The sequence below is a fragment of the Salvelinus sp. IW2-2015 genome, unplaced genomic scaffold (assembly GCF_002910315.2).
Source record: "Salvelinus sp. IW2-2015 unplaced genomic scaffold, ASM291031v2 Un_scaffold1141, whole genome shotgun sequence".
Classification (NCBI taxonomy): domain Eukaryota; kingdom Metazoa; phylum Chordata; class Actinopteri; order Salmoniformes; family Salmonidae; genus Salvelinus; species Salvelinus sp. IW2-2015.
In genome coordinates this window covers 212,094-224,082 of record NW_019942752.1, presented here as the reverse complement: position 1 = coordinate 224,082, position 11,989 = coordinate 212,094, and the positions used below count along the sequence as shown (strand labels likewise).

The 11,989-nt window shown below is 42.2% G+C and overlaps 1 protein-coding gene across 1 annotated transcript in view; it reads right to left on the bottom strand.

The window, feature by feature from the left end:
• The window catches only part of LOC112069888 (annexin A11-like), a 26,272-nt gene extending 18,164 nt beyond the window's left edge, over window positions 1-8,108 (bottom strand). The window contains exons 1-5 of the mRNA XM_070438762.1: window positions 8,003-8,108; window positions 3,220-3,561; window positions 1,762-1,769; window positions 578-598; window positions 194-490 (exon numbers count right to left, since the gene is read on the bottom strand). Of these exons, the coding sequence (XP_070294863.1) occupies window positions 194-490; window positions 578-598; window positions 1,762-1,769; window positions 3,220-3,553 (660 nt within the window). The 5' untranslated portion in view covers window positions 3,554-3,561; window positions 8,003-8,108. The remainder of the gene's footprint in view (window positions 1-193; window positions 491-577; window positions 599-1,761; window positions 1,770-3,219; window positions 3,562-8,002) is intronic.
• Between the last annotated feature and the right edge of the window lie 3,881 nt (window positions 8,109-11,989).

Genomic DNA, 11,989 nt, shown 5'->3' with positions numbered 1-11,989 from the left:
AAATACTGAAACTGAAGATTAGAAATACTGAAACTGAAGATTAGAAATACTGAAACTGAAGATTAGAAATACTGAAACAAGGAAACACTTTGTAAAGCATATTAGGAAATAAAAATCCAATGTAAATAAATGTAACACTGAGTAATTGGTTGATGATTTCACGTTGAAGACAACAACATATAGAGACTCTCACGTTGATGGCAGGTGAATAAGGAGTTGCCGGAACACCACCTCCATATCCTGGCATGGAAGGGTTGGGGGCCGGGGCTCCACCAGGGTAGCCAGGCATGGGCTGCTGTCCTGGGGRAGGKCCGCCCGGGTACCCCTGMGGTTGACCTGGGGCAGGACCACCTGGGTACCCCTGGGGTTGACCTGGGGCAGGACAGCCTGGGTACCCCTGGGGTTGACCTGGGGCAGGACCACCTGGGTACCCCTGGGGTTGACRTGGYGCAGGACAGCCTGGGTACCCCTGGGGCATACCTCCACCTGGCTGGAYGAAAAGGGGAGCTGATTAGCTGGGATCACATTACTGACTCTGGTATTGTGCCCAGATGCCACTCTATTCCCTACATGTCACTACTTTAGAGCCAGGCCCACCCTATTCCCTACATAGTTCACTACTTTTAGACCAGGCCCACCCTATTCCCTACATGGTGCACTACTTTAGACCAGGCCCACCCTATTCCTACATAGTGCACTACTTAGACAGGCGCCACCCTATTCCCTACAATAGTGCACAATTTAGACCAGGGCCCACCCTATTCCTACAAGTGCACTACTTTGACCAGGCCCCACCGATGCTCCTAGTCCCTTTTGACAAGCCATGGAATAAGGTGCCATTTCTGTGCCGAGAGAAACAGCTTGGACAATTTAGGCCATGTGGCAAACAATAATGCAGGACTAGGATAGAGGGAGTGACCATGAGGTACTAGGGATGAGGATGACATGTAGGTACTAGGATAGAGGATGACATGCAGGTACTAGGGATAGAGGAGTGACCATGCAGGTACTAGGGATAGAGGAGTGACCATTAGGTATAGGATAGAGGATGACATGCAGGTTACTAGGGATAGAGGAGTGACCATGCAGGTACTAGGGATGGAGGAGGTGACCATGTAGGTACTAAGGATGGAGGAGGACCATGTAGGTACTAGGGATGAGGAGTGACCTGTAGGTACTAGGGTGGAGGAGTGACAGTAGGTATAGGGATGGAGGAGTGACCATGTAGGTACTAGGGATAGGAGGTGACCATGTACGGTATAGGATGAGGAGTGACATGCAGGTACTAGGGTAGAGGAGTGACCATGCGGTACTAGGATAGAGGAGGAGCTAGTATAGGATGAGGGTGACCATGGAGGTATAGGTAGAGGAGTGACATGCACTGTAGGACTCATGAGGAGGATAGAGGAGTGACCATGAGTACTGGGATGGAGGAGTGAACATGCAGGTCTGGATAGAGGATCATGCAGGTTCTAGGGTGAGCATGTGATGGGCAGAAGAGATGTGTGTTGTTGTCTGTAAGTTGTTTTAATGTTTTAGTTTGTGTGGTGGGGGGACAAAACTGCAAACTGAAATATTATATTAAAATAAAAAAAGAATAGGGTGTCATTTGAGAGTAACAGACTCCACGTGTTACAGGGAGTGGAGATGACGTGGTAGATAGAGCTGATTTAGAGGCTGTCAGTTGTCGGTAATAACTTGCTTCTTAGTTACTTGGTGTAAGATAAGTTATATTTACCATGCCACCAGCAGGGGCTCCACCCAACCACCTGGAGAACAAAGACACAGAGAGTGGTGCATCTTTTAGTAGAATTTTAATATCGAAACACAGGATAACTTCAATATGGATCGTTTATCCAGTTCGGTGCCTTTTGAGAACATTTTTTATTTTAACATTCTACAATAAAAAGCCATTTTTTTTTTTCTTAAGTTGAACAACACATTTTCTCATCTGAAGGACTCAATTATTTAAAAAAATACTATAGTAAGTGGCGATAAGTAACAGGGTTGAATGCAATTTAAATAAGCCATAAATCTCATTGAGACGTGGGGGAATGGATATTATTGTGTGCAACAGGGAGTGGCAATTGAACGCAAGCTTCAACAAACAAATGTGAAGGTGTACAACATTTCTAGCCTGTCATCTATGGATAACGGGTTTGACGTGTTTGCTCAAGCCGCTCAATTTTCCACCACAACACCAAAAATGACCAAAATAGAACGCCAGATCACTGCTTTAACGCTTTGATTTGCTATTAGATGTTCGATGTTATTTGGAGAAAAACATGTTTTTTAAAGGAATAGTTTTACCATATTAACAAGAGCCCAGTTCATGTAACAGGTTTGACCTGAGGGACATAGTAAATGATTCACTAAGAATAATAATCATCTTCAGAAATGACTTTTGTCAAGCAAACAAACATAACTAGGGCTTTACAACGATGGTGAAACGTAGAGAAAATGTTACGGTTAAAATAAGAAATCAGGGACACGTCAAAATGAAAATTGCACACTACGTAACATATGTGCACCCTCTCTCTTCTCCTCTCTTCTCTCTCCCTCCTCTCTCCTCTCTCTCTCTCTCCTCCTCTTCTCTCTCTCCTCCCCCTCTCTTTCTCTCCCTCCCCCCTTTGAGTGCATCTTGCTAGCTGTCAACTCAAATGATGAGGGGCTGAAGTTCATTGGTTGAACTCTAATTGCTAGCGGGCTGGCCCACGTGAGGGAAAAATGTAGGGGAAAAAGCGCAGCACTGTTTCCAGAAAAACTAAGGATTTCGTGGCTAATTGAGTTAAAACAGTAATTCTGCTCATAGATTATGCCTCAACACTTAGTGAACGCCAAAGTTCCAGAGCACATATTTAAAAGGCACTTCATTTAACAGGCTTTTCAAATTCAATATGGGTGCAAAACGTTTTATTTAAAATATCAGGGACACAAAAGTCACTCTCTTCATAGAACAACCCATATACTGGACATTTGAATTGTAAAATGTATCCAAAATCATTGTGTATCAAGGTCACAGACCAGGGTCTCATCTCAGATTTCCTGTATACTAAAAAAAACAACACAACAGGCACACATTTGCACGACCATGAAAGCAAATAGCAATAGCCTTAGAGTTGACATGTGCCAGTGTTACTTAAAGGATTCTCTGGAATGTGGTGCTTATCTAGGTAATCAGGTAATCCAAAAAATTTAATATATTAGCAAAACCCTTACCTTGTGCTGGAGGCATGGAAGGATACCCTCCGGCCTGAGGAGGGAAGCCTCCCCCCTGAGGAAAACCTCCACCTGGTTGAGGGTAACCACCAGCCTGCTGGGATGGATAGCCCCCGGCTTGGGGCGGGTATCCCCCGGCCTGGGGCGGGTAGCCCCCGGCCTGAGGCGGGTAGCCCCCGGCCTGAGGCGGGTAGCCCCCGGCCTGAGGCGGGTAACCTCCAGCCTGAGGCGGGTAACCTCCAGCCTGAGGCGGGTAACCTCCAGCTTGGGGGGGATATGCACCTGGTTGTGGGGGGTAGCCACCTGTCTGGGTAGGGTAACCAGGATAACTCATCTTTGGGACTTGAAAGAAAGAAAGCATTAGAAGTTAAGGCGTAAGTATTTAAAAACATACATTTATGAGACACATATATATACACACACACTGAGTGTACAAAACATTATGAACACCTAATCTTTCCATGACATAGACTGACCAGGAGAATCCATGTGAAAACTATGATCCCTTATGGTCACTTGTTAAATCAACTTCAAATCAGTGTAGATGAAGGGGAGGAGACGGGTTAAAGATGGATTTTTAAGCCTTGAGACAATTGAGACATGGATTGTGTATGTGTGTCATTCAGAGGGTGAATGGGCAAGACAAAAAACTACAGTGCCTTTGAACAGGGTATGATAGAATGTGCCAGGCACACCGTTTTGAGTGTGTCAAGAACTGCAACGGTTTTCACTCTCAACAGCTTCCTGTGTGTATCAAGAATGATCCACCACCCAAAGGACATCCAGCCAACTTGACACAACTGTGGGAAGCATTGGAGTCAACATGGGCCAGCATCCCTGTGGAACGCTTTCGACACCTTGTAGAGTCCATGCCTCGACGAATTGAGGCTGTTTTGAGTAAAAAAGGGGGTGCAACTAATGTTTTGTACACTCAGTGTGTGTGTGTGTGTGTGTGTGTGTGTGTACACACACAGTGTACACAGAACCTATAGGGTCGGTTTCCCAGACACAGATTGAGCCTAGTCCTGTAGCATCTCCATTGAAAGTGCTTTTTAGTCCGGGACAGGAAACCAGCCCATAGAGTTTATTCAAATACGATTTTAAAAACAGTTTTGGTCGAATGGCCTTCATCACCTGAACAAACAAACCCTGAAATAAAAACATCCACTTGTTCATTATAACAGTCAGTGGACACTAGAGAACAGTCCACCTACACCTAGCTACAGTTTTTTCCTATGTTTCAATGTGTAAACCCACAAAACAAAATGATAGACTATTACTATAGCTAAATGCATAAATGCCTGCACGTGCGGAAAAGTATTGCTCGTGTCCAACAAAATAGAATATACAGTCGCTAGTGAAAGTCTACAAAACCCCTTTGGCTAAATCTTCACATTGTGCTGCTTTAACATTTAATCCAGGAGAATAATAAATAACCTATTCCACATTTTCAAAGTGAAAGAAAAATGAGGGAACATTTTTCTATAAACACAAAGATGTGTTGATTACGTATGTCTTCACATCCCAGAGGTAACACTTGATACAGGAGCATCTTTGGTAGCCATTACAGCTGTGAATTAGAGTTTACTTTGCACAACATTTATTCATTTGTTTTTGTCAAAATTGTTGGGCTGTAAGGACATGACATCACACATACCGTCCCTAAAGGATCAGTTGAGGTATAATACTGGAGAAAAGCGCTGACCAAAACTCTAGTCAAAGAATAGTGTAAAGCAGGGGTAGAAACCCTGGTCCTGGAGAACTACAGACACTTCATGTTTTCCATATAACGGACCTGAAGACAAGGTGTGCTGAATTTAGGCAATCACTGAACTAATCAATTAACTCAGTTGATCAGGTGTGCTGAATTTAGGCAATCACTGAACTAATCAATTAACTCAGTTGATCAGGTGTGCTGACTAGTTGAAACAAAATGCTGAAGTACCGGAGATACTCCACAAACAGGGTGGTCTACCCCTGCTATAAAGGCATAGTTCCCAGGCGGCTAAAAATATCCTGGAAGTATATTACAGAAGTACAATATCCTGGAAGTATATTACAGAAGTATATTACAGAAGTACAATATCCTGGAAGTATATTACAGAAGTAAAATATCCTGGAAGTATATTACATAAGTACAATATCCTAGAAGTATATTACATAAGTAAAATATCCTGGAAGTATATTACATAAGTAAAATATCCTTGAAGATGACTCAATGAACTACATGGAAGTACCATGGATGAACGACAATGACTCTGGGTTCAATTGAACAAACAGTATACAAACAGTATACAATTACAACCTATTGACCAGTATTCCGTCGCCAGGGGCCAAATCCACAAAGCGTCTCAGAGTAGAAAATCAGTCATAAGTGCTGAGAATAAAGACATTTTTACTCCTGCTCTTAATGGGTTAAAAATAAAGACTCTTACTCCTGCCTCTTATGGGTAAAAAATAAAGGCATCTTCTCCTGCTCTTACGGGTAAAAAATAAAAGCTATGCATGAAGCATTGAGCCATAACAAGCGTCATAATTGTAATGTTTTGTTCATTGATCTACACAAAATATTCCATCATGTCAAAGTGGAAGAAAATTCTACAAATTTTTACAAATTAACATTTATCTAAAATATAGTCGGTGCATAAGTATTACCCCTTCGTTGAGGCAAGAATAAATTAGCTCAGATGTAGATTTGGCTTATCAAACGACAAAGTTATATGGACTCACTGTGTGTGAAATAGTAATAATGATGAATGCCTCCACTTCCTCTGTCCCCATACATACAACATATTTTAGTTCCCTCAGTCAAGTAGTGCATTTCAAACATCATGTTGTGTTGCTACCTGTGTTGTCATGTTGTGTTGCCATGCGTTGCTGCCATGCTATGTTGTGGTCTGAGGTCTTTCTGAACTGAGCTGCAGGACAGGAAGGAAACTGCTCAGGGATGTCATGGTGTCACCATCTTGGTGATTTTAAAACAGCTACAGAGTTCAAAGGCTTTGATGAGAGAAAACTGAGGATGGATCAACACCGTTGTAGTGACTCCACAATAATGACCTAAATGACAGAGTGAAAAGAAGAATAAAAATATACAGAGTAAAAATATTCCGAAACACATTTTTTTACCTTCAGTGTGTGTACTTTCCTGCATTTATACTTGGGATATCCCTTTTTTTCCCCTTCAGTGTGTGTACTTTCCTGCATTTATACTTGGGATATCCTTTTTTTTACCGCTTTCAGCTGTGTGTACTTTCCTGCATTTATACTTGGGATATCGCTTTTCAACAGTAAAAGTAAAATGGCTGGAGGACATCTTTAACATAATGTTTAAACCTACTCTGAGCTGGGAGTTTTTGTTGTTGTCTTAAAAACAGGTTTACATCAGCACTCCTCCTTTGAGACACTCCTTGGACTGGTTAACCCAGACTGAGCAATTTAACCAGTAACATATGACGGGCGACTGGGTGTCTCCTACCCTACAGCACGCCCTCTCCCATCGTCACACATTCCAACATCTCCATGGAACCCTAAACATTGATTAATCTGAATAAACAGACCAGTACAGCCTAAAGCAGTTGCCCTGCTCTGTCATCGACTGACAGATTTCTACAACTAATGGYGCGTATTCCTCGTTGCTGATGCCTGCCAGATCTTACAACGCCTGGATTGGTATTTTACATACCATCTAACCACATTATACGTTAAAACAGTCAGTCGATGACATGGCACACAACAATTGGTTGACGCAAGCAACATCTGAGCAGGGTAACGCAACTATGACGTGGTTATGGTACTTTCACGACAACTGGGAACTTTCGAGAAAAAAAAACTAGMTCCGTGATCTTCGGACGGAAAGTCAGAGCTCTAGAAATATGCCCAAGTTTAGAATCCCCCCACCCCAAAGTTCCCAGTTGTCTTAAAACACACTGAAGTCAGAAGTAGGAGATTTCCCGAGTTCCCAGTTGTTTTGAACGTGGCATCTGCTGATACCTAAAAATACCTATCCAGACCGTTGTAAGATCTGGCAGGGTTCAGCAACGCCTGGGCAGAGGAACGCCCCATAAGGACACTCATTGCTCCAGAACTAGCTTCGAACACAAGAAATTGATCCGTCAATAGGCCTGCTCCTTTGATTTGAACGCAACAAAAGAACATCACAACGCTAGTAATTTCCTACTACAGTAAAACAACGTCATTTCGGCTACATTAGGAGTGCTACAATGTAACCTTCCAGCCAACCAGAATCGGTGGTCTCACATGTTTCGTGTGTCCCTTTCACTGCTGAAAAATAATAATATATATATAATATATATATATATATATATAWWTCTACTAGGCTACACTAAAGCTGTTACATAATATTACAATCTAGCCTTCCAAGATGTCACATTGTAGCTAATTACACATCCTGAATTTGAGACAAAATGGCAGTTTGAGATTAAAGTACTTTAGAGCGTACTTAAAATCTTGTCGATCTGACCTTAATGCAGGAGAATAATAATAAGAAAACAATTGTAGACAAATAAATTATAACAATTAAACAGTGACCAATAGCTAAACCCAGGATCGTTCACAAATAAGAGCGATTTTAAATGGCGATTGTTAGATTTTGAACCGAAATGCGGATATGCGAGCGGCTTCGCATACATTATATAAATAAAGACATTCAGAAGCTTAAACCTGCACACAATTCTAGGACATTTCGAGTTGGCTTAGATCTGTATAAAACCTAACATTGAAGAATATAACCCTTTTCAAAGCAAAATAACTTGTGCCTTACTTGTTTCTGACGCTCGGGAATGTTGAAGGGAAGCGATTGAATGAGGAAGAGCTTAAAGATGGTTGCGCAGTGTAGTTGTGGGTGGGCTCTTCTCCTGATTTTAGCCTTGTTTCCACCAGAGGTTTCCACTGTGTTGGCAACAACCTTTGCATATAACAAACAGTCAAGTCATTCACTTTCAGTCAAATACAACAACAGCAAAAAATGCTTTGAAAGGTTTATAGCCTAATCATAGTGTCAGTCTAGATATGAATCTGTCTATAGTCTTAATTTTKATGTATGCCTATAGAGGCCTTATGTTTCAGTGTTTTGAAATGTAAATTAAAAAGTAGGCCTTGCAGTACAGAAATTGTCAGACACAATTAGGTCTAATGACCTATGAATTGCATGTATTTTCTTTTGGATTTATAGAAACTAATATGGATACGTTGGTTCACATAGTGACTTAGATATGTTAATTTAGAAGTAGCCTATTTAAGAAACAGAATACATCATCCTTAGCAAACACGTTTTAAGTTCTGGTGTTCTACAGTATTGCGTTGCAGTGAACGGAGTGGGTGGAGAAAGGAGCCATTAGCACTCAGTATTAAACCAGTTGGCCAGCACAAAACCAATTTAAATTACACTCTTAATGAGTAACTCCAATAACAAATGGTATTTATACATTTTATTAAAAGTATATTTCATTTAAATATACACACTAGCTTTTCAACGTACCAGTATTTGTTAAAACGTATCATAAATGCTGGTATAAATAATAAAATATTACAAATAAAAGTACATCAAATCCCCACCATGGTCAGTCCATGTCAAGCAAAGAGACAGGTGTTCTTGATGTTTTGTCTACTCAGTGTATATTCCCAAAGTTCAGTATGTCTTTACAGGTGAAATTATTTTTGGAGGGGGGGGAAAAATCTGTGATTGTGCTGCCAGCGTAAAATCCTCCTGCAAGGAGAATGTTAAATGTCTGGTGTTGTCTTGGTTACCTCTGTACACATCAAATCCAATTTTATTTGTTACATACGCCAAATACAACCTTACAGTGAAATGCTTACTTACAAGCCTTTAACCAACAATGCAGTTTTAAGAAAAATYAGTGTTAAGTAAAAATAAAATAAAAGTAACAAATAACTAAACAGCAGGAATAAAAGAACAATAGCGAGGCTATATACAGCGGGTACCGGTACAGAGTCAATGTGGAGGCTTTTGACACTGTGTTAACAACCCTCCAGGCGAGCTTCAATGCCGTACAACTCTCCTTCCGTGGCCTCCAATTGCTCTTAAATACAAGTAAAACTAAATGCATGCTCTTCAACCGATCGCTGCCTGCACCTGCCCACCTGTCCAACATCACTACTCTGGACGGCTCTGACTTAGAATATGCGGTCAACTACAAATACCTAGGTTTCTGGTTAGACTGTAAACTCTCCTTCCAGACTCACATCAAACATCTCCAATCCAAAGTTAAATCTAGAATTGGCTTCCTATTCCGCAACAAAGCATCCTTCACTCATGCAGCCAAACATACCCTTGTAAAACTGACCATCCTACCAATCCTCGACTTCGGTGATGTCATTTACAAAATAGCCTCCAAAACCCTACTCAATAAATTGGATGCAGTCTATCACAGTGCCATCCGTTTTGTCACCAAAGCCCCATATACTACCCACATTTACATTTACATTTAAGTCATTTAGCAGACGCTCTTACCCACCACTGCGACCTGTACACTCTCGTTGGCTGGCCCTCGCTTCATACTCGTCGCCAAACCCACTGGCTCCAGGTCATCTACAAGACCCTGCTAGGTAAAGTCCCCCCTTATCTCAGCTCGCTGGTCACCATAGCAGCACCTACCTGTAGCACGCGCTCCAGCAGGTATATCTCTCTGGTCACCCCCAAAACCAATTCTTCCTTTGGCCGCCTCTCCTTCCAGTTCTCTGCTGCCAATGACTGGAACGAACTACAAAAATCTCTGAAACTGGAAACACTTATCTCCCTCACTAGCTTTAAGCACCAGCTGTCAGAGCAGCTCATAGATTACTGCACCTGTACATAGCCCATCTATAATTTAGCCCAAACAACTACCTCTTTACCTACTGTTTTTATTTATTTATTTTGCTCCTTTGCACCCCATTATTTCTATCTCTACTTTACACTTTCTTCCACTGCAAACCAACCATTCCAGTGTTTTTTTTTTAACTTGCTATATTGTACGCCACCATGGCCTTTTTTATATTTTTTATTTATATATATATTTTATATATTTTGTTTGCCTTCACCTCCCTTATCTCACCTCACTTGCTCACATTGTATATAGACTTATTTCTCACTGTATTATTGACTATATGTTTGTTTTACTCCATGTGTAACTATGTGTTGTTGTATGTGTCGAACTGCTTTGCTTTATCTTGGCCAGGTCGCAATTGTAAATGAGAACGTGTTCTCAATTTGCCTACCTGGTTAAATAAAGGTGAAATAAAAAAATTAAATAAAAATATACAGCGGGTACCGGTACAGAGTCAATGTGCGAGGGCACCGGCTAGTCGAGGTAATTGAGGTAATATGTACAGTGGGGCAAAAAAGTATTTAGTCAGCCACCAATTGTGCAAGTTCTCCCACTTAAAAATATGAGAGAGGCCTGTAATTGTCATCATAGGTACACTTCAACTATGACAGACAAAATGAGAAAGAAAAAATCTAGAAAATCACAAGTCAAGACTGTTGGGCTGACGGTTTCATTATTACAATAACTAATCGATATTAAATAATGATTGTTTGAAGAAATGATCAAGTCTCTCTCAGTACTGAATTTCCACGATATTAGCTGTATAGGAGTCATATGGCTTGGGGGTAGAAGCTGTTAAGAAGCCTTTTGGCCCTAGACTTGGCGCTCCAGTACAGCCTGCCGTGCAGTAGCAGAGAGAACGGTCTACGACTGGGTGACTGGAGTCTTTCACAATTTTTAGGGCCTTCCTCTGACGTAATGGTCCGTACACGCACTACCCTCTGTAGTGCCTTGCGGTCGGAGCCCGAGCATTTGCCATACCAGGAAGTGATGCAACCAGTCAGGATGCTCTCCATGGTGCAGCTGTAGAACTTTTTGAGGATCTGAGGACCTATGCCAAATATTTTCAGTCTCCTGAGGGGGAATAAGCTTTGTCGTGCCCTCTTCACAACTGTCTTGGTGTGCTTGGACCATGTTAGTTTGTTGGTGATGTGGACACTAAGGAACTTGAAGCTCTCATCCTGTTCCACTACAGCCCCGTCGATGAGAATGGGGGCGTGCTCGGTCCTCCTTTTCCTGTAGTCCACAATCATCTGCTTTGTCTTGATCACGTTGAGGGAGAGGTTGTTGTCCTGGCACCACACTGCCAGGTCTCTGACCTCCTCCCTATAGGCTGTCTCGTCGTTGTCGGTGATCAGGCCTACCACTGTTGTGTCATCTGCAAACTTGATGATGGTGTTGGAGTTGTGCCTGGCCGTGCAGTCATGAGTGGACAGGGAGTACAAGAGTGGACTGAGCACACACCCCTGAGGGGTCCCCGTGTTGAGGATCAGCGTGGCAGATGTGTTGTTACCTACCCTTACCACATGGGGGCAGCCCGTCAGGAAGCCCTGGATCCAGTTGCAGAGGGAGGTGTTTAGTCCCAGGGACCTTAGCTTAGTGATGAGCTTTGAGGACACTATGGTGTTGAACGCTGAGCTGTAGTCAATGAATAGKATTCTTACATAGGTGTTCCTTTTGTCCAGGCGGGAAAGGGCAYTGTMGAGTGCAATAGAGATTGCATCCTTTGTGGATCTGCTGGGGCAGTATGCAAATTGGAGTGGGTCTATGGTTTCTGGGATAATGGTGTTGATGTGAGCCATGACCAGCCTTTCAAAGCACTTCATGGTTACAGACATGAGTGCTACGGGTCGGTAGTCATTTAGGCAGGTTAACTTACGCTTCGATCACACCGACAGTCATAGCATTTTGGTACACCAGAA